The sequence below is a fragment of the Malaclemys terrapin genome, chromosome 1 (assembly GCF_027887155.1).
Source record: "Malaclemys terrapin pileata isolate rMalTer1 chromosome 1, rMalTer1.hap1, whole genome shotgun sequence".
NCBI classification, from domain to species: Eukaryota; Metazoa; Chordata; order Testudines; family Emydidae; genus Malaclemys; species Malaclemys terrapin.
Window position 1 is genome coordinate 117,464,961 of NC_071505.1, and position 23,099 is coordinate 117,488,059.

The 23,099-nt window shown below is 40.0% G+C and overlaps 1 protein-coding gene across 2 annotated transcripts in view; it reads left to right on the forward strand.

The window, feature by feature from the left end:
* The window catches only part of LOC128841374 (solute carrier organic anion transporter family member 1B3-like), a 43,954-nt gene that overhangs the window by 6,644 nt on the left and 14,211 nt on the right, over positions 1 to 23,099 (forward strand). For both annotated transcript variants that reach the window (XM_054036369.1, XM_054036370.1), the window contains exons 2-10: positions 913 to 1,044; positions 3,724 to 3,865; positions 3,954 to 4,086; positions 13,543 to 13,667; positions 14,507 to 14,653; positions 15,746 to 15,844; positions 18,911 to 19,156; positions 21,371 to 21,535; positions 22,293 to 22,488. In XM_054036369.1, coding sequence (XP_053892344.1) covers positions 937 to 1,044; positions 3,724 to 3,865; positions 3,954 to 4,086; positions 13,543 to 13,667; positions 14,507 to 14,653; positions 15,746 to 15,844; positions 18,911 to 19,156; positions 21,371 to 21,535; positions 22,293 to 22,488 — 1,361 coding nt within the window. In that variant the 5' untranslated portion in view covers positions 913 to 936. The remainder of the gene's footprint in view (positions 1 to 912; positions 1,045 to 3,723; positions 3,866 to 3,953; positions 4,087 to 13,542; positions 13,668 to 14,506; positions 14,654 to 15,745; positions 15,845 to 18,910; positions 19,157 to 21,370; positions 21,536 to 22,292; positions 22,489 to 23,099) is intronic.

Below are 23,099 nucleotides of genomic sequence, written 5' to 3' on the forward strand. Positions count from 1 at the left end.
CTTGTGTGAAATCCAGTCACTTTCTCTTGTAATCTCCTACAAGTACAACTCTAGTGTAGTGGATACAGTGTTTGTTGCTGGTGTTTCAGTAAACACCCCGGCTGTTCACTGTTTGCTATGACTCACCCTTTTCTTGCTAATGTAACATATAGCTTGAGAGTTAAAAACTTGCTTCCAGTTGATGACACTTAGATGTTGATGGCTTTCACTTTTGCCATCAGTTTCAAAAGGTCTCCTTATAACACTTATATCCTATGTTTTCTTTTCCCATATGGACTTAATTTTCAGTGCCCCCAGTACTTTTTGTTATATGTATAATATATAATATAGAGATGCTTTTCCCTTGCGAGAGCACTGCTCTGGGTCTTCTTTACCAAACCCTTCACTTGTCCTTTTGTTGTGTTTATCCTCCCCATCTCTTTCCTTTCCTATTACAACATCTCCTCCTCCACTTTCACAGTGATCATTTTTGGGGTCCAGGATGTAAATAAAACCCAACTTGCAATGTTCTTTATTTTGTCGTATTCATAAAATCTTAGTACAGAAGCTTTTCCCCAGCCCCCATTTAGTTCCACAAATCTGCAGCCACATTTTTGTAAGCATTCACTAATTTTGGGTGCCCAACACATGCCAAATGTTTAGCATTGCTGAGGCCCTAAAGTGCCAGTGGAATTGTCTACTGGGATACCATCTCCAGAGTATCTGTTCTAGTGGGAAATGCAGATTTTCAGTATATCTGAAAATTAGGTGCAAGTTGTCTCTATTCGGAAACAATTAGTGACCACTGAAAAAATGTTAACCATGGTGTAAATCTTTTTAGGTGAAAGTTAATTACAGATTTCTATTTCAGTATTTCTATGGAAGAAGCCCTGGATTTATTATAATTTTCTCATGTTTTCTTGTACAAAACAGATAATCAATTCAAGATAAGAAACCATGACAGTGGAAACTGATTCAAATGTTAATCACTCAAACCTGGAAATGGAGCCTACCCAGTCTTTGGAAGATGGAGCAATCCAACAAGTACCAGGCACTGGCTTGAAGGTTCAGTGGATTACTATTATTCATTACTGTTGTTATTTGTTGAGCATTGATAATATGTGTGTTCTTCTTCAAGGTATATAAGCAGGCGTGGTTCTTGTTCCCTCTGTTTTTTTCATCCAATTAATAAAAGAATACTAGGAGTTTTATTTAAAAAATATATAAATCAATAATAATAAATACATAATGTATGGCTCTTTTGTAGAATTTTTCATCTGTAGAGCTCAATGTACTCCACGAAGGAGGTCAGCATCTTTATCCCCATTTTACAGATGTGGAAATTGAAGCACAGGGAGGGATGTGATTTGCCCACAGTCACCCAGCAGAGCAGTGGCAGAGCCGGGAGTTGAACTGGGTCTACTGAGTCCCTGTCCTGATAGGCAAAGTTCAAAAAGTTGGTTTGGCCAAACACTCAAGGTGTCAGGAAAATAATAATATTTAGCTCTTATTCACAGATCTCAAAGCACTTTATAAAGGAAGTAATTATCATTAGCCTCATTTTACAAAAGGGGAAACCGAGGCACAGGGAGGTGAAGTGACTTGCCCAAGGTCACCCAGCAGAGTGGTGTAACCAGGAATAGAACCCAGATCTTCTGAGTCCTCATCTGATGCTGTAACCCCTAGACCACACTAACTCACTTAAATTATGTAAAGTCTTGACTAAATAGGGCTGGAAAACTAATGAAAATTTTGCTTTCTTGGTATAATATTTGCTGCTTCTGGTTAAGCTGGAAGTACCATGAAATCAGTATTTCTTGTGGTATTATTATGTGTTTGACTTCTGCTCAGGCTAGGCCCATGGGCCAAATTCATACTTGGTGTAACTCCATTAAAATCAATGGAGCTGCAACCGGGGATGAATTTGATCTGATCAGAGGCCTGTAATAAAATTATAAAAATAAGTGAATCCAACTTTTTCAAATATTCAAAATGGCTTGGTTCACGTTTGGGGCAAAGGTTAGCATATTCCTTATTTGAGCTGAACCCATTTTGCCACCCCTATATATCTCCAATAGTAGTTGGACTGCTCTCAAAACTCTCATATCCCTGGGAGTCTCATTGGACCAACTTCACCACTGGCATAAGTAGGCATGGAAGTTAGTGAGTTTGTATCCACTTATCCTAGTGGTGAGTGTGGCACAGAATGTTCTAGAAACTAGAATTTAATAGACACAATAACTTTAATGTTAGGGGTGAGCGCAATTTTTTCAGTTACAATGAGAATCACCTCATCTTCCTATCAGACTTTGGAGTCAATTTTTGGGGGAGATTCAGAACAGTTCTGCTAACTTCTTGCTTGTGTGGCAAGGTTTAAAACAGTTCAATTAACTTTTTTGTTCCTACTTTCGTGCTTATTTGCTTCAGTCAGAACCAGATATAAAACTACTGAAAATAGTGCCCCCCCCCAAAAATCTCAGAATTGTTGGACCCAGTAAATATGAAAATTCTTAGACTAAAGCCTGCTTTTGTGAGATGTTTCAGTCAAATTTCTAGGCAAAACCAGCATCCAACTCCTTTTAAAAACATTTTCTCTTAGGATTTGCTTTGCTTGTCATCTGTTGCAGTAAATAGCATCATAAAGTTCAAAACCCATTTTAATTTGTTCACTTATCTACTGTTAGGTTAAACAAGCTATTTTAACTTTTACCCTGAGGGCAACAGGTTTATTTGTTTGGGATTCAGTAAAAAGCTGTTATGTTGAAATATCTGGATAATATTTAACCACTCCTAGACTGTCTTGTCATCATAAGCATGGTTTTATTTGCAATCATTGCAATACTAAATAGAGTTAGTGTCGAAGCAAAGTGTGTATTCAAATGCTCTTGTTTTAAACCTATAAAAAAGTCAAATACAAACATTTCCTTTGCAAAGGGGTACAACACAAATATCATCCAAATACTTCGAACTTCATCCAAACGGGGATGAGATTGCCAAAGAATCTGTACAAGACCTCCAAAAAGAGGGATATTGTGAAGCTTGTGGCTAAGCCCTATGTTGTAATACCAACATGACTTCTAACCTGGGGATGGACAAACTGACTTAAAAAAAGTAACAACTGAATTGATGCTAAGATTCATTTACAGTTTGAACTCGTTTCAGCAAGTGGCCCCTGACCAGAGCTCTTATTCTTGTTAATTATTTGTATTCTGGTAGCACCTTGAGGCCTCAAGGTTTCTTCTGCACCCAATTGGTCTCAGTGTTGTGGATAGCTTGAAAATTGATGTTAGGTTTCAGTAGGGTAAACTGTCCCTATTGAGCTGGTTGCTGTCTACAGATTCTGTAATCCAGGGCGTTGAGGTTCAGAAGCACAAATTCTATTCTGGGGAGCCTTTGACCAGCAAAGCAAAGGAGGCTGTGCTTTCTGGATGCTGAAGCTGGCAATGCCATACTAAGCACAAACAAAGCTAAGCTTTGGGTTGTCTCGTGCACATGACTTCTGTAGATCACAATGAGACCAGAATGGGAAGAAAACACTTCTGAAAGCCCAGGGGGAGCTTCTTGCAGGATCAAGGCCTCATATTGTGTTAGAAAAATCATATTTTCCCCATTGGAGTTTGATTAGTAAAGTTAATTAAATTAAGATTTAATTCATGCAGATTGTTCTATAGATTTAAGTTCTCTTGGTCTCTGTATTAATTTCTCCTCCCTTACCTCCCATCTTCTGTCTTCATCTTTCTTCAGGTATTTCTCGTTGCTTTGTCATTCAGCTACTTGTGCAAAACATTATCTGGAACAGTTATGAAAAGTTCCATCACTCAGATAGAAAGAAGATTTGATATTCCCTCCTCTGTAGCTGGCTTAATTGATGGAAGTTTTGAGATGGGTAATTGGTATTCCGTAACATACAGTAAATTACTCAGAGCAAATACAATGAACAGCATCTACTAGTAATGTTTTCTTTGCTTTTTTAGGTAATTTGCTGGTGCTGGCATTTGTAAGTTATTTTGGAGCAAAATTTCATAGACCAAAAATCATTGCTTTGGGGTGTTGTATTATGTCAGCTGGAAGTATTTTAACAGCAATGCCTCATTTCTTCATGGGATAGTAAGTATTCACTAAGGCTAATTTAGGTCCACTGGGATTCTATACTACTTTCTCCATTTTGTCAAATGAACACCACTGTATTTTTAAAGTTTGGGATTATCAAAAGGCCTAAGAATAAATTAATATTTCAGGCCGACCTAAATGGAGATCAGAATAAATATACAAGTCAGGCAACTCCACAGATACACTAGCACGCATTAGAACAGGTGGGAATTCCCTTCCCCTGGTCCAAAATATCAACTTTTTTTCAAAAATCAGAACCACCAAAATGTTTCCATTTTCAGCTAGAAATATTTTGGTTTGGTTGGTTTGTAGGCTTTTGAGGGAAAGTAGACGTTTTCTGTGAAAAGCGGACACTTTCCATGTGAATTTATATTCCCTGAAAACCAAAATTTTCCACCAAAAATCAATTTTGATAGAAAATTTTTCATCAGCCCTAGTGCGCATCATGCTGCTTTTCAAGACATTACTATGGCTAACTCTAAGGGAAAAGTCTTAGGAAATTGCTGGGACTATAGAAGGAATGAGATATTGCTCAGTGTGAGGAAGGATGGTAGAGTCTGGCCTTAAACAGGGTTATTGCATGGAAGGTTAAAGTAGGATGAATCACAACAATTTCAGTTGAATAATTATATTTTAAAATTATTTCATATGATTTCTGTAACTGGGTATTTTTGTAGTTATGAACAGGACCCTGAGACTCCATTACAAGAAAGCACTTAAGCTTGTGTGAAACTTGAAGCGTGGGAGTAATCCAACGGAAGTCAGTGGAACTACTCCTGTGATTAAAGTGTTTCAGTGCTGTATTGGGGCCTTAATCCAAAAAAGTCGAAAAGATGCATTCTACTCCAAGAGCATGTTTGACTACATTGTCCAGCATCTTGAATGTCCAACATGATGGAGTCTCCGCAGCAGCAGTAACTCTAGTTTTCAAAAATTGCTCACAGTCATTCGAATGCTGGTAAAATGGAAGAGTAGAGTGTGACAAATATGGGAATTCCCTGAAATATCCTAGGGGAAAGCCTTATTGAATTAAGTTTAAGTATCTTTGAGGTCCACTGTATTAAATGCAAAATTTATGTATTATTGTAGTTCAGGATTGTGCATAAATTCTCTAGGGGGGAAGATGTGATATGAGGCCTGGGAGTTCAAAGGATTATACTGAAAATGTGCCAGACAAGAATGGACTTGTGGGACAATAAATGTGAAGTGGATTTCCTGGGGAATACCTAATATTAATGCAAATTCCCTGCCTCTAGTTATGCGAAAAAACAGCCTTTCAAAGCCACATCTTGAGGAGAGTGTCATTGTCTGCTGATTACCTGTTCCTGGAGATGGGCGATCAAAGCCCTGAGCTATATAAAGAAACTGGCTGATCTGTCCAGTCTTGGTTCTGGTTCTGAATCTGAAACAGTTATGAAATGGTAACCATGGGGGAAACCTAGTTTTGGGTTTTGAAGCACTGACACTTACCAGAACCCTAGGCTGGAGTGGGGTGTGTGCGTGTGTGACCTCTGCGTGTAGGTTCTTTTATTGTTTGAATGTGTTTTCTCTGTAATTCTTTCACCTTAAGATTAAAGGTGCTTGCTTAGAAAGAGCTGTGTGGTAACTTATAACTATTGGCAATACACTTGCCATAGCCTCTGGAGAGAAAGCAAATTGCAGACGCTGTTTTTTTAGAAAGTTTGGCTTGTGGGGGATATCAGTGTAAATCAGGAATCAATAGATCAGCCTCAACACCATGTTCAGGAGGGAGAGAGACATGGGTTTCAGCCCTAGAGAAGTGATGACTGAGGAGCTGGGAGCCTAGTGTGTGTGTCTTTGGTGGACCAGGAAGGGGGAATACATGTGCACTTACCTGGAAGCTGTGATATAGGGATTACTCATATAAGGTTCCAAACTTCACCTGTGAAGGTGCCCTGCAGAAATGGGAGTTGAAGAAATCCAGCACTTTAAAGGAGGATTCTAATTAGTAGCTTACGGTATTAGGCCATATATTTGTAAGGGCTGATCCTGCACACCCCTACTTGAGCAAATAGTCATTACTCATACAGTGGCTTCAGTGAGACTTTTCAGGTGAGTGTTTGCAGAACTGGGCCAAAAGTTCTGTTCAGGGTGCTCTTACCAGTAAAAATCCTCAAGTCTAGTGAAACTAATTTGCCAACAAATGTATCATCTCTTTGTTCAGAGAAGCACTGTTTTGTCTACCCATCACATTGCTTCTAGCAGAAGTTTTGATTCAGTGACAAATATAAAATTCAACACATTTCTATTCCTATATTCAATACTATAGAATCTTTTATGGGTGTCACAGTTCAAGGCAACCACACCTGTATTCCCCCTCTATGGTCCTCACAAGTTTCCAATTCCCCAGCTGTTACTTCTTTCAGGCAGAGGCATGTGTCTCCCTACCTCATGACTGGAAGATTTTCAGGCTACACACTTCCTGCCTACACTGTGTATCCCCAGCAAAAGAGACAGCCTAAGCAGGTTTCCTTTGCCTTCTCTTCAGAAGCTATAAACAGTGTGATTGCTCACAGTTAAGTTACCACATCGCTCTTCCTAAACAAGCACATTTTATTTTTATTGTAAAAGCATTATAGAGAAAACACATTAAAACAATGAAAGAATTGACATGCATATTGATTAGTTGATCAGAGATCACCCCAACTGTGGCAGGTGAATATTCCTTCAATTCCCACCAAGGGAGTTTTCTGGGGTTACAAGTTCATAACTGCTTTGTCTTGGAACAAGAATCCCCATGAATCTGTCTGTCACTCCTTTCTCCGGTTTGTCTTTGAAGAGACTGTGAATAGATAATCAGCCAGACAATGGGTTTCTCCTCAAGGTACAGGATGATTCAAAAGAATGATTCCTGAGGTGGGTAATTTACATTCCCCTCCTGCCAAGTATTTCCTGGGAAACTCACTCAACTGAAAGTTCAGTCTTGTTTGGCCTATTGAAGCTCATACCACTTCCCAGGTTTACATTAGTCCTGTCTCCCTGTTAAAGAAGTTACACACAATTCCACAATAATACATAAACATTTGCATTCTTTCAGAGTAGCAGCCGTGTTAGTCTGTATCAGCAAAAAGAACAGGAGTACTTGTGGCACCTTAGAGACTAACAAATTTATTTGAGCATAAGCTTTTGTGGGCCAAAACCGACTTCATTGGATGCATGCAGTGGAAAACAGCAGGGCCGGCTCCAGGCACCAGCTTAACAAGCAGGTGCTTGGGGCGGCCAAGGGAGCGGGGCGGCACCTGCGGCAATTCGGGGGCTGCAGGTCCCTCACTCCCTCTAGGAGCGAAGGATCTGCTGCTGAACTGCTGCCACAGTTTTTTTGCTTGGGGCGGCAGAAATGCTGGAGCCGGCCCTGACACAGAGAACATGAAAAAACGGGTGTTGCCATACCAACTGTAACGAGAGTAATCAATTAAGGTGGGCTATTATCAGCAGGAGAAAAAAAAACTTTTGTAGTGATAATCAGGATGGCCCATTTCCAACAGTTGACAGGAAGGTGTGAATAACAGTAGGAGGAAAAATAGCATGGGGAAATAGTTTTTACTTTGTGTAATGACCCATCCACTCCCAGTCTTTATTCAAACCTAATTTAATGGTGTCCAGTTTGCAAATTAATTCCAGTTTCTCGTTGGAGTCTGTTTTTGAAGTTTTTTGTTGGAATATTGCAATTTTGAGGTCTGTAATTGAGTGACCAGGGAGGTTGAAGTGTTCTCTGACTGGTTTTTGAATGTTATAATTCTCAACGTCTGATTTGTGTCCATTTATTCTTTTGCATAGAGACTGTCCAGTTTGGCCAATGTACATGGCAGAGGGGCATTGCTGGCACATGATGGCATATATCACATTGGTAGATGTGCAAGTGAATGAGCCTCTGATAGTGTGGCTGATGTGATTAGGTCATAGAATATCAGGGTTGGAAGGGACCTCAGGAGGTCATCTAGTCCAACCCTCTGCTCAAAGCAGGACCAATCCCCAACTAAATCATCCCAGCCAGGGCTTTGTCAAGCCTGACCTGAAAAACCTCTAAGGAAGGAGATTCTACCACCTCCCTAGGTAACCCATTCCAGTGCTTCACCACTCTCCTAGTGAAAAAGTTTTTCCTAATATCCACCCTAAACCTCCCTCACTGCAACTTGAGATCATTACTCCTTGTTCTGTCATCTGGTACCACTGAAAACAGACTAGCTCCATACTCTCTGGAACCCCCTTTCAGGTAATTGAAAGCAGCTATCAAATCCCGCCTCATTCTTCTCTTCTACAGACTAAACAATCCCAGTTCCCTCAGCCTCTCCCCATAAGTCATGTGCTCCAGCCCCCTTATCATTTTTGTTGCCCTCCGCAACTCTTTCCAATTTATCCATATCCTTCTTGTAGTGTGGGGCCCAAAACTGGACACAGTTCTCCAGATGAGGCCTCACCAATGTCGAATAGCGGGGAATGATCACGTCCCTCGATCTGCTGGCAATGCCCCTACTTATACATCCCAAAATGCCGTTAGCCTTCTTGGCAACAAAGGCACACTGTTGACTCATATCCAGCTTCTCGTCCACTGTAACCCTTAGGTCCTTTTCTGCAGAACTGCTGCCTAGCCATTCGGTCCCTAGTCTGTAGCAGTGCATGGGATTCTTCCGTCCTAAGTGCAGGACTCTGCACTTGTCCTTGTTGAACTTCATCAGATTTATTTTGGCCCAATCCTCTAATTTGTCTAGGTCCCTTTGTATCCTATCCCTACCCTCCAACGTATCTACCACTCCTCCCAGTTTAGTGTCCTCTGCAAACTTGCTGAGGGTGCAGTCCACACCATCCTCCAGATCATTAATGATGATATTGAACAAAACCGGCCCCAGGACCAACCCTTGGGGCACTCTGCTTGATACTGCTGCGAGCTAGACATGGAGCCATTGATCACTACCCGTTGAGCCTGACAATCTAGCCAGCTTTTTATCCACCTTATAGTCCTATGATAGTGTCCCCTGAATAGATATGTGGGCAGAGTTGGCAACGGGCTTTGTTGCAAAGATAGGTTCCTGGGTTAGTGTTTTTGTTGTGTGGTGTGTGGTTGCTGGTGTGTATTTGCTTCAGGTTGGGGGGCAGTCTGTAAGCGAGGACTGGCCTGTCTCTCAAGATTTGTGAGAGTGGGGGATTGTCCTTCAGGATAGGTTGTAGATCCTTGATGATGCGCTGGAGAGGTTTTAGTTGGGGACTGAAGGTGGCGGCTAGTGGCGTTCTGTTACTTTCTTTGTTGGGCCTGTCCTGTAGTAGGTGGCTTCTGGGTACTCTTCTGGCTCTGTCAATCTGTTTCTTCACTTCAGCAGGTGGGTATTATAGTTGTAAGAATGCTTGATAGAGATCTTGTAGGTGTCTGAGGAGTTGGAGCAAATGCGGTTGTATCTTAGAGCTTGGCTGTAGACAATGTTAAAAAACACATTAAGAAAAACAGTAAAATTAAGAAACACAGTAAAAGAACTAAAAAAGAGCCACCGTGGCTTAACAACCATGTAAAAGAAGCAGTGAGAGATAAAAAGACTTCCTTTAAAAAGTGGAAGTAAAATCCTAGTGAGGGAAATAGAAAGGAGCATAAAAACTGCCAAATTAAGTGCAAGAATGTAATAAGAAAAGCCAAAGAGGAGTTTGAAGAACGGCTAGCCAAAAACTCCAAAGGTAATAACAAAATGTTTTTAAAGTACATCAGAAGCAGGAAGCCTGCTAAATAACCAGTGGGGCCCCTTGATGATCGAGATACAAAAGGACCGCTTAAAGACGATAAGTCATTGCGGAGAAACTAAATGGATTCTTTGCTTCAGTCTTCACAGCTGAGGATGTTAGGGAGATTCCCAAACCTGAGCCGGCTTTTGTAGGTCACAAATCTGAGGAACTGTCACAGATTGAAGTGTCACTAGAGGAGGTTTTGGAATTAATTGATAAATTTAACATTAACAAGTCACCGGGACCAGATGGCATTCACCCAAGAGTTCTGAAAGAACTCAAATGTGAAGTTGTGGAACTATTAACTAAGGTTTGTAACCTGTCCTTTAAATCGGCTTCTGTACCCAATGACTGGAAGTTAGCTAATGTAACGCTAATATTTAAAAAGGGCTCTAGAGGTGATCCCGGCAATTACAGACCGGTAAGTCTAACGTCGGTACCGGGCAAATTAGTCGAAACAATAGTTAAGAATAAAATTATCAGACACAGAGAAAAACATAAACTGTTGAGCAATAGTCAACATGGTTTCTGTAAAGGGAAATCATGTCTTACTGATCTATTAGAGTTCTTTGAAGGGGTCAACAAACATGTGGACAAGGGGGGTCCAGTGGACATAGTGTACTTAGATTTCCAGAAAGCCTTTGACAAGGTCTCTCACCAAAGGCTCTTATGTAAATTAAGCTGTCTTGGGATAAAAGGGAAGGTCCTTTCATGGATTGAGAACTGGTTAAAAGACAGGGAACAAAGGGTAGGAATTAATGGTAAATTCTCAGAATGGAGAGGGGTAACTAGTGGCGTTCCCCAAGGGTCAGTCCTCGGACCAATCCTATTCAACTTATTCATAAATGATTTGGAGAAAGGGGTAAACAGTGAGGTGGCAAAGTTTGCAGATGATACTAAACTGCTCAAGATAGTTAAGACCAAAGCAGACTGTGAAGATCTTCAAAAAGATCTCACAAAACTAAGTGATTGGGCAACAAAATGGCAAATGAAATTTAATGTGGAGAAATGTAAAGTAATGCACATTGGAAAAAATAACCCCAACTATACATACAATATGATGGGGGCTAATTTAGCTACAACAAGTCAGGAAAAAGATCTTGGAGTCATTGTGGATAGTTCTCTGAAGATGTCCATGCAATGTGCAGAGGCGGTCAAAAAAGCAAACAGGATGTTAGGAATCATTAAAAAGGGGATAGAGAATAAGACTGAGAATATATTATTGCCCTTATATAAATCGATGGTATGCCCACATCTCGAATACTGTGTACAGATGTGGTCTCCTCATCTCAAAAAAGATATACTGGCACTAGAAAAGGTTCAGAAAAGGGCAACTAAAATGATTAGGGGTTTGGAACGGGTTCCATATGAGGACAGATTAAAGAGGCTAGGACTCTTCAGCTTGGAAAAGAGGAGACTGGGGGGGGATATGATAGAGGTATATAAAATCATGAGTGATGTGGAGAAAGTGGATAAGGAAAAGTTATTTACTTCTTCCCATAATACAAGAACTAGGGGTCACCAAATGAAATTAATAGGCAGCAGGTTTAAAACAAATAAAAGGAAGTTCTTCACGCAGCGCACAGTCAACTCGTGGAACTCCTTACCTGAGGAGGTTGTGAAGGTTAGGACTATAACAGTGTTTAAAAGAGAACTGGATAAATTCATGGTGGTTAAGTCCATTAATGGCTATTAGCCAGGATGGGTAAGGAATGGTGTCCCTAGCCTCTGTTTGTCAGAAGATGGAGATGGATGGCAGGAGAGAGATCACTTGATCATTGCCTGTTAGGTTCACTCCCTCTGGGGCACCTGGCATTGGCCACTGTCGGTAGACAGGCTACTGGGCTGGATGCACCTTTGATCGGACCCGGTACAGCCGTTCTTATGTTCTAATGGATCGTGTGGTGTGGTCTGGATGAAAGCTGGAGGCATGTAGATAAGTATAGCGGTCAGTAGGTTTCCAGTATAGGGTGGTGTTTATGTGACTGTTGCTTATTGTGTGGACTGGTCCAGGCTGAGGTTGATGGTGGGATGGAAATTGTTGAAATCATGGTGGAATTCCTCAAGGACTTCTTTTCCATGGGTCCAGATGATGAAGATGTCATCAATGTAGCACAAGTAGAGTAGGGGCTCCAACGAGAAACTGCAGAATTGGAATTAATTTGCAAACTGGACACCATTAAATTAGGCTTGAATAAAGACTGGGACTGGATGGGTCATTACACAAAGTAAAAACTATTTCCCCATGTTAATTTTTTCCCCTTACTGTTACTCACACCTTCCTGTCTACTGCTGGAAATGGGCCATCCTGATTATCACTACAAAAGTTTTTTTTCTCCTGCTGATAATAGCCCACCTTAATTGATTACTCTCATAACAGGTGGTATGGCAACACCCATTTTTTCATGTTCTCTGTGTATATATATCTTCCTACTGTATTTTCCACTGCATGCATCCGATGAAGTGGGTTTTAGCCCATGGAAGCTTATGCTCAAATAAATTTGTTAGTCTCTAAGGTACAACAAGTACTCCTCATTCTATTTGCATTCTTAATACAGTGAACTCCTAAAATACTTAAACTTACTTCAGTAAGGTTTAACTTAATTCAGTAAGGTTTGTCCACAGTATTGCATGAAATTGCCATATCTGTCACAACAAGTTAATAATTATAAAAAGAAAACTGAAGAATTATGTTCAGCAGAATGTCTTTCTAACTCTTCTGCTGTTTTGCAGTAGCATCAAGCTTGTCATTTCTATTACTTAATTCAAAGAGACTATAGGACTGTAATTACAAGAAATAACTAAGGGCTTGTCTATATGGAGAATTAGTTCATGACAAACTGGGTGTAAATCTACAGCTCTGTAGCATACCATGCAATAACTCACTATGTGGACCCTTCTACTGCACACTAAAAGTTCTGTAGTACGCTTTGACATACTGCTGTTTGCACAATGGAACTTTCAGTGCACAGTAGCAAGGTCCACATTGCCGGTTAGCATGTGGCAGGCTAGAGGACTGTAGATTTACATTCCAGCTTATCATGCACTAACTCTCCATATAGACATATCCTAAGAGTGGGATTTTCAAAGGAGTCTGAGTTAAATGTCCACATTTCTTATTGCAGAGAGGTAGATATGTTAGTCTGTATCAGCAAAAACAACTATGAGTATTTGTGGCACCTTAGAGATTAACAAATTTATTTGAGCATAAGCTTTCGTGGGCTAAAACGCACTTCATCGGATGCATGCAGTGGAAAATAAATACAGTAGGAAGATATATATACAATATCTACTGTATTTTCCACTGCATGCATCCGATGAAGTGCGTTTTAGCCCACGAAAGCTTATGCTCAAATAAATTTGTTAGTCTCTTAGGTGCCACAAATACTCCTCGTTCTTTTCACATTTCTTATATTTCTTTTAAGTTCCCCGTTTAAAATATTATATCTGTCATATAGTCGCTTTTGATATCTTCTTGCTCATTTTTTTCTCATTTCTTCCTCCTTCTCCCTTATTTTTTTTTACTTAAATGATCCTCCTTTTTACTGTTAAATTAACACTTTGGAAAAAATAATTTGAATGCGGTCCACAGACAGTTAGATGCCCATTCTCTCTATTCGCCAAAACAGCAGGCACAAAATTCCCCCTGTACTGAGATAAAATATACCCCTGTATTTCTTCAATTGCCCAGAAACATCACTACTAAATATAATGTTGTGTGTTCAGTTATAAGTATGAAACAGCATCGCATGCAGTGTTGTCTGTCAACTCAACTTCAAGTCTCTCTCCCTGCTCAGTGGATCAAAATGTAACTGGTGTCAGTGAAACCTTATCAGAACATTCAGATTCAGGTAAGAAATTGTAACTGAAAATACATCTAAATGTGACAATTTTGACCTACTTATAAATCAGTCTTCACACAAGAGGGCAATTCATCCCAGTGTGGAGGGCCAGTACAATTCCATTTAAGCCATAATTTATTTGGCGGGTGTTAGTGACACTTCAGTGATACAGCAGCCTTGAAAATCTCACTCAGAGCAAGCACATCTACCAATTCAGAAGTATCTGAACTACTGGGGCCCAGTTTCTCCCACCCTTCTGGATACGAGTATCTCACATTGACATTAAAGGAATTTCTCATATACTGTAATTTGTGAGGAGAATTGATTCCCAAAGGAAATTTAAGAACCCAACCTGTGTTAGAGTTAACTGGAAATTAACTGGCATTTCTGTGATCTTCATATACCTCACTACCAGTTTAGAATATACCTATAGAGCATCTGCAGCTGTATGCTGCATGGGAGGAGAAAAAGGACTCTAGGACCCATGAGCCAACTGCTAGCCTGGATCAGGGGACATAGTTGAAGGTGTAAATGAAATGTCATAGAGTATGTCTATTACAATTTCAATCTGTTGTTTATTTTTCTCTAGATATTCTTCCCTAACAATACAGACCATTACCCTTGCATTACTATCTTTTGTAGACAAGCATGTGACTGATAGCAGGAAGTGTTGTTAAAGGGAGGACTGATGATTTGGGGGTTAATGAGTTTGGTAACCTAGACAGAGTCTAAGTCTTATGTAAGGAAAAACAATTGAGCAAGATGAAAGAGAGAGAGTTAAATGGAGTTATAGCCAGGCTCATGGTTTATTGTTCTACTGTAAGGATAGTAATTACTGTTATTTACAGATTGTGTAAAGGCAGCATCATCATATATGTGGCTATACGTCCTATTGGGCAACTTGTTACGTGGAGTTGGGGAATCGCCAATAACACCGCTAGGAATTTCTTACCTTGATGATTTTGCTAAAGAAGAAGATGCTCCTTTATACATAGGTAATCTTAAGAGAATGAAAAGGCTGGTTATGAAGAAACAGTGACAGGATCAAGTTTGCTTTAGCTTTAAAAGTAGATCGTCTTCCTCTAAAGAGTCCTATTTTTTTTAAACTCTCCCCATTAAAACCAGGCAAAAATCTTTTGACAAAGCTTTTTCTTCTCTCTGATAAATGCAGATTTGCATCCACTGAAACATTTTGTGAATTTGTGTTGAATTTGCCAAATTGTTTTGGTCAAATAAAATAACAAACAACCTCCCCTCCCTCAAAAAACCACAGAAACACAAATTACAAAATCAGAAAAAGTTAAAATATTTGGATGTGCCTTTTTCTAAATGAAACATGTCAGCTTTTCAATTTGAAATTACTTTTCATTTCAAAATTGTATTCACTTTTATTAACAGCTTTTTATAAAGGCAAACCCCCCCCCCAATAATGAACATTTTTTTCTAGTTTGAACAATACATTTCATTTGACCGGAAATGAAATTTTGGTGACTTTTTCAGAGTGCTGAAAAAGTAAAAAAAAAAATCATTTTCGGTTGTCTCAATTTTCTTTTCTTTTATTGGTTTGATCACCTAACCAAAGAATTAGTTACCCTCCCAGGTCTACTTTCCATTTTGACTGTGATTTACAGAGGAGCCTATGTAAGTTGGGTGCCTAAGTCCTTAGATTCTTTTGAAAAATGGTAGCCTTCATTCCTAGTCAATTGCTGCCTTCAAAAGAAAATGACAAGGTTGTATAAATTTCCATGTAATGTTTTTGTCTTAACCCACCGAGTCCTGGTTCATTCTACCTGCACTGAGACTTGAACTTGAGTTTTATGTGAATGGAGTTAATTTGGCTCTTGTAGTCTTGAATGGCCACTAAACAAATTTAAATAAATAAATAAATGATACATTAATACTGCCTAAGGTGATCTTTTTCACCAAAAAGGAGAAGAATTAAAAACCTATCTCACATGGCAGGATGCTAGTCTTTGCACTTCCTGGAATACCATGGTTCTAGGAGAGGAATAAGAAAAAAATTGGTGGAAAACATATAGGGCCACATGTCTGTAAATTTACCAGTGTCTACTTCATTATATTTTCAGCATGTTTGCACACAATAGCAATGATCGGGCCAATAATCGGCTATCTGTTGGGATCACTGTGTGCCAGCTTGTATGTGGATATTGGATTTGTGGATCTAGGTAAGGAAAAATGGAGAGCCAATTATATTAAACTGTTATATAATAATCAATATGGCCAGTCCTTTATATCAGGATATGCCAAATATTTTCATGCCTTTTAGTAAATAATAAATGTGTTTGTTTCAAGGTGAGGTAAGAACAAAGTGTTTTCCCTGAAAAAATAATTTTAAAAGTTGTAGGTATGGGAAATATTTTAGGCCCAATTCAGGAAAGCACTTCAGCATGGGCTTAAATCCATGCCTATTCAGTAAAGCATTTAAACGTGCTTAAATTTAAGTATGTGTTTACGCACTCTCACTGAATGCTTTGCTGAGTCATGTCCTTACTGATAGGGTTTGGTTAGCATATCAATTTTTCATTTTAGGTGGTTAATTTCAAATGTTGGCTGAGCATATAAGATGTTAATTGTTTAATATTACTCTCTATTACTGACTTCAAATTTTACTACGGATCAAACAAAAAAGAAATTATACTAGGTGATGTTTCCGAAGGGGCTTCTATTGGGTGTCCATTGGTGTGCATTCAAATTTTCACACACAGACGCATGTGTTCCCCCTCTTTTCCATTGCAAACATCTGTGCATGTGTAATATAAATAAATAGTGATAATAAAGGCATTTGAAATGTAACACCCATTGGTGATCTTGAAATAGCCTAATATAAGAGCATATGCTTGCAGGATGAGACTTTTACAGTGCCCCCATACAGGTGTTTGCTTATTTTGCTTTTTAAGGCCCTGATCCCAACAAAATTTTGATCAAATAGGCCATGGTCACTGGGTTAACTACAGCTAGGACTGCTCCTGGTCTCCTAGAGTGCAATCTCTCAGGTGATGGGCCTCATTACCTCCACTTCTTTTGGGGATGGAATCATGCAATTCTCTCACTATGAGACCTGGCCTTCAGCTGCAGTCCCTTTTGGATGAACCATGATTTCTTAGCAGGTTCAACTGGGGTTTTGGACCCTCGTACAGACTTTCCTTCAGGAGCTTCGACAAGTGGTTATTACACTGACCAAGCAGGTTTCTTAAAGCAAAGCATTGTTGATTCAGAACCATGGCATTCAGAGAAACAATAAATAGTCTATATACAGCTATACCTTACCTAAGCTAAGCTAAGGCAGGCCTTGCTTATCCAGGCACCCCCACACTTGCTTTGCAAGTTGAGATAAGCTAGGAGACCCATCAATCCCTGTCTCTTACTGTCTTATCAGAGGCTGTCCTTTTATCAGTGACAAAGCTCTCTGTTTAGATATCCTGCCTGGATTTCCCTACCCTGTCAAGACACTCGCAGAATTACCAGGCAGTGCCCTTAGCAAGGTAGACGTAAAACCTAATAGAAATTGACAACTCTATTGTATTTGTGTACCAGCAGTAGGGCTTATTTGAAGCCATTGTCTGTTCCTCAGTCCAGTGTACCCAGCTCTTGCATGACTTAACTCTTTGGTAGTCACATAGCAAACAATAGATAAACAATCCAGCAAATAAATGGACATATGATATTCATAAAAATACTGCAGGCAGCTCCCACATTCTCTATAATACGGACTTAAGTATGTGACAAATCTCACTGAAGCCAATGAGACTCCTCATGTGCTTAAAGTTAAGCACATGATTAAGCGTTTTGCTGGAAGGTCCTATAAGAAAAAAGGTAATAAGTAAAAAGTACTGTGTCCTAGCAGATCTAGGGTGTGTGTGGGACTCTGCTTGAAACCTATTTCAGATTCCCATGTTCTCAAAAGTACCATAAATTCTGCAGCATGTAGCCTTGAATCATACAAGTCAGCAAATGTGTGAAGGCAAGTGAAAAACAACACCAACCAGGATAGTCATCTGTACAGATAGTCATCTGTAACCTATTATTTAAATCAGCTTCTGTACCAAATGACTGGAGGATAGCTAATGTGATGCCAATTTTTAAAAAGAGCTCCAAAGGTAACCCTGGCAATTACAGGCCAGTAAGCCTCACTTCAGTACCGGACAAATTGGTTGAAACTATTGAAAAGAACAAAATTGTCAGACACATAGATGAACATAATTTGTTGGGAAATAGTCAATATGATTTTTGTAAAGGGAAATCATGCCTCACCAATCTACTAGAATTCTTTGAGGGGGTGTAGCGAAGCGGTGATTCACCGGCGCGGCACCTCCTGCCGGTCGTCCAGGGAATTAGCTTTTCCAGTCTTGGAGCGCCCTCTGCTGGCCGGTGGCTTGCCCAACCCTGGCCCCCATGTCCCTCCCAGACCCTGGTGCTCCCTTACCTTGGGTGCTGCGGTCGCCCCACCTCAAAAAAGATATAGTGGAATTGGAAAAGGTTCAAAAAAAGGCAACAAAAATTATTAGGGGTATAGAACGGCTTCTGTATGAGGAGAGATTAATAAAACTGGGACTTTTCAGCTTGGAAAAGAGGCAACTAAGGGGGGATATGATAGACGTCTATAAAATCATGAGTGGTATAAAGAAAGTAAATAAGGAAGTGTTATTTACTCCTCCTCATAATACAAGAACAAGGGGCCACCAAATAAAATTAATAGGTAGCAGGTTTAAAACAAACACAAGAAAGTATTTTTTCATGCAACACACTGTCAACCTCTGGAACTCCTTGCCAGAGGGTATTGTGAAGGCCAATACTATAACGGGGTTCAAAAGGGCGCTAGATAGATTCATGGAAGATAGGTCCATCAATGGCTATTATCCAGGATGGGCAGGAATGGTGTCCCTAGCCTCTGTTTGCCAGAAGCTGGGATTGGGTGACAGGCCATAGATCACTTGATGATAACCTGTCTGTTCATTCCCTTTGGGGAACCTGCCATTGGCCACTGTCAGAGGACAGGATACTGGGCTTGATGGACCTTTGGTCTGACCCAGTGTGGCCATTCTTATGTTCTTATATTATATGACTGCTGGTGCCTTGCTTGCTCTATGTCATCTTTCAATATAGCTCACTAAATATTGAAAATACTGAGTTTCCTTCCAGTGTATAATGTAGATTTCCCAGCAATTACAGGGGGGTGTCTCTTTTTTTCTTCATTAATTCATGAATTCATTTTTTTTCTCATTTTATTCTAGGTAGCATAACCATAACTCCAAAAGACTCCCGGTGGGTAGGTGCCTGGTGGCTTGGTTTTATTGTAGCTGGAATAACTAATCTCATTGCTGCCATACCATTCTGTTTCCTGCCAAAGAGTCTCAAAAAGCAGGAGGAAGAGAATAATGACAAAATTTCATCTGATCTTTCCAAAATTAAAGGACACCAGAGCAGGCATCACGAATCTGAAAATCATCAGCCAGTGAAGTGGTCAGTAACTTCAGAAGGCAAGTGTTTCATATGTTCTGCCAAACTGGAAACCTACCAGTACAATGTAACACAGGAATGCTCCCCCTCCCCCAGTTATTTGAAGTCATTGGGTTTCTGGGTGGCCATGAAGGTTGACCTGCATTGGGTCAATTACATAATCAGGACCTACATTTAAAAGTTTGCACTAGAAACAAACTGGAACTGAGGAAAAATGAGTGTCCAAAATTAACTAAAATCTGTGTTAAAATTAGTGATGGGTAAGCCTAAAAAAATCAGAAGGTTCTTTTCCCAGCAAGTCATGCTGTATTATTTTCATGATCATCACAGATTTAATGGAAAATGTGAAATCGACTGTCTGCAATGAAAAATACAGAAAGCCTGATTTTCCATTCTGGCTGAATTGTGCTCAGTGCAGGAATGTGGGAGGGTAGAGGCAAGAAAAAAGATGACATTGTGTATTCTGTTCTTCTATTCTGGTTCAGTTCTGTAGTCTTTTATTTTATTTAAAGTGAATTTAGTAGTGTTGTATTACACCATTGTGGATTTGACTCTGGTGGCTAGAGTTGCACGTGCAACAGAGTGAACGTTACCTCTGCTACTTGCTTCAGATTTAGAGTGTCTAGGAACATGTAAAGACCACGGTTAGTGACCACACGCACATTCACACATACGTGGTCTAGTCTCTTTTACAAGTTTTGTTAAAGTTACAATTAAAGTTATGATTACCTAAGTATATAAAAAATTCTATAAAGATCTATGCACAAGTTAAAAATATTGTTATACTCACACATCCTTAATGATATTCTTAAGGTCTGATGGCTGCCTTGCCAATTGATCATCAGTAGAGGGATGGTTCCTAATGGAGTTTCCCATAGGGAACTCAGTTTTCCTAATCTGGGCACCCTCTTTTTATAATGTGATTCTGATTATACCTCATTAGCATTTATGCACGTAGTGCACCCTGCGGTTAGAGCATGTGTTAGAAAAATGTGACTACCGGATATCTTGTAAGCAAAAACTTATTCTGTTAATTTTTCACAATATCACCCATTGGTATATCTTTTCCTGTAATTTAGTGGGGGGGATAGGGTCATTCTTTGGTCACTTACTTATGTCAAGCATTTCTTAAGTTTATGGCCTAGTATGGCTAAGTTAAAATCTTACAGGCCTTAGCCTGTAGGCCTTGTGTTTCAGCCCTACCTACTTAGATACCTACTATGTAATTATCCCTTCCTAACTACTGATCTATTTTATACTTCTATAATCCTACAATTTAACTCTGTTTTTCATACAATGATTTTATATGACAGGGGTGACCAACCCGTGGCTCTGGAGCCACACGCGGCTCTTCAGAAGTTAATATGCGGCTCCTTGTATAGGCACCAACTCCGGGGCTGGAGCCACAGGTGCCAACTTTCCAATGTGTCAGGGGGTGCTCACTGCTCAACCTCTGGCTCTGCCACAGGCCCTGTTCCCACTCCACCCCTTCCTTCCCCCTCCCCTGAGCCTGCTGGTCCCTCGCTTCTCCCCCTTTCCCCCAGAGCCTCCTGCACGCCACAAAACAGCTGATCAGGAGGGAAGGGGAGGCGCTGATCAGCAGGGCTGCCAGTGGGCGGGAAGTGCTGGGAGCTGGGAGAGGGGAGCTGATGGGGGGCTGCTGACTTATTACTGTGGCTCTTCGCCAATGTACACTGGTAAATTCTGGCTCCTTCTCAGGCTCAGGTTGGCCACCCCGATATATGACATAACATGTTTGTTAATCATAACATCACACAATAAATGAACAATAAACTAAAATCATTGGCTACAGTTTCCAATGTAAGACATGACACAAGATACAGAGGAACCACGGTGAAATCACTTAGGCCTGGATCCTGCAGTGAGATTCATGTGAGCAGACAGTCCCTTTGGCCTGTGTGCTGCTCCATTGACTTCAATTTCCCCAGGGACCTTCTGTGGAGATCTCACTGGTGGACTGGGGCCTCAGTTGGCATGTCTCCACTGAAGTTTCTAGGATTACCATTTCTGAGGATTCTACTGTAATTTCACAGCCTGTATTCTAATTGATGACCAGATTCTGCCCTCAGATACTCACCTGCAAATCCTACTGAAGCCAGTGGGATAAGCACATAGGTGTCTGAGGGCAGGATCTGGTTCTGAATCTCATTGATTATTTACTAATAATTATGCCAAGCATTTTTAAAAATAAAATTGTATATTGTTTCTTTCAGGTTTCTTTATCTCTCTGAAAAGAGTATTGAGTAATAGAATGTACATAACATTTTTGTGTTGTTCACTGTTACAATTCAGTAGCTTTGTTGGTTTCTTGACTTACAAACCAAAATACATGGAACAACAGTATGGTCAGTCCGCATCTAAGTCTAACTTTGTAACAGGTGAGTGTTACAGTGCTTGGGAAAGTATTTTGATATGCATTTTATTGAGCATGGTGAGATTTTTAAAGGGAATTAGAGTCCCCTTCTGTGATGGAATTATACAAAGTCACCATAGAGCTTGAGTCTGTGGTGGACAGTTAGGGTGACTGTAATATGGCTCTCTTTGTTTCCTTTTCATGAGCCAAAATTGAAATAGATGAATAAATATACAGTTGTTAGGGTAGACGTCTGCCACTGTCTGCCTCCTGGTGTCCCCACTGCCCTGAATGGGTGGTACTCCACAGTGGGCCTCTGCATGGTGCAGTGCATGTCACCCAACATGCTGGTGCAGCTATTCTGGCTGATACTTTGGAGCGGACAAAGCCAATGCTCCTTCCAGTGGGAGGGAAAATCTAGCACTTCTCTGGATCCAACTTCCTCTTCCATGCTGCAACCTGTGGTACAGGTAGTCAACACAAGGGCATAAGGAGGTGCCCTTACCCTCTCATGATGCTGCACGAGTTGGGACAGAGTTTGGTCCTTAATTACATAGATCTAGATGTATTTTTCACAAGTTCATTGGCAAAAGTATTAGGGGAGATTCTTGGGCCCTTGAAACGTCATGGTATTTTGAGACATGAAATAAATTGATGAAATTTTTCAGGCAGCATGTTATGAAAATTTTCACCAATTTCAGTCAGTTCATGTGTTAAATCTGTTATGGGTGACAGAATGTGACTACACCTCTCCACTATCCCTCCTTTCTCTTTTATTGCAGGAGTAACTGCTTTACCTGCTGTAAGCATTGGGATTTTTTTAGGAGGGCTCATAATGAAGAAATACAAAATGGGCATGATTGGAACGACAAAATTTGGATTTGGAATGTCACTGATGGCTTTTCTCATAACCCTCTCATACTTTTTTGTGGGCTGTGAGAACCATGTAGTGGCAGGACTGACAGTATCTTATGATGGGTATGTATACATCTTATGTAATATACAGCATGTTTTCTTTCTCTGGTAGCAGAGAAGCATTACAAACTGCATAATGTTTTTTCATGATTGAATAAAAACACACCATTGTAGTCCTTAGTGTATCTTCCACAAATATTGAAGGATTTATCGCATTAGAAAATGTCAGATTCTAAATTTGTATAAATTGTAATGGAGCTAGATTGATTTACACCAGATGAGAATGTAGCCCTCTTTTTTATATCGATATACTTTGTTTGAAAGTTACTTACTGCTACTTTTGGGGGGGGGCTTTATAATTATATCAGTTTGGGGTATGGATCTTAATTGAATAACTGTGTCAGTGTAATTCATGTAAAAAATGAATAACAGTTTTAGGGTGTGTGGTTTTAGGCATCTAGAATGGTGGGACTGGACACAGATAGTGTCAAGAATTTCACTGTGTCTTAGAACTAAAGGTCTGATTTTTCTGGGCTACAATGGGCAGAAATCCCTTTCTTTATCATAGAATTTTTCATAACCCAGTAGTCATCTGTATTTCAATGTACGTTGGATGGAAGCTGAGTCCACAAGATCAATGTTACAAGAATAGGAACAATTTAAGCTTGTTTACC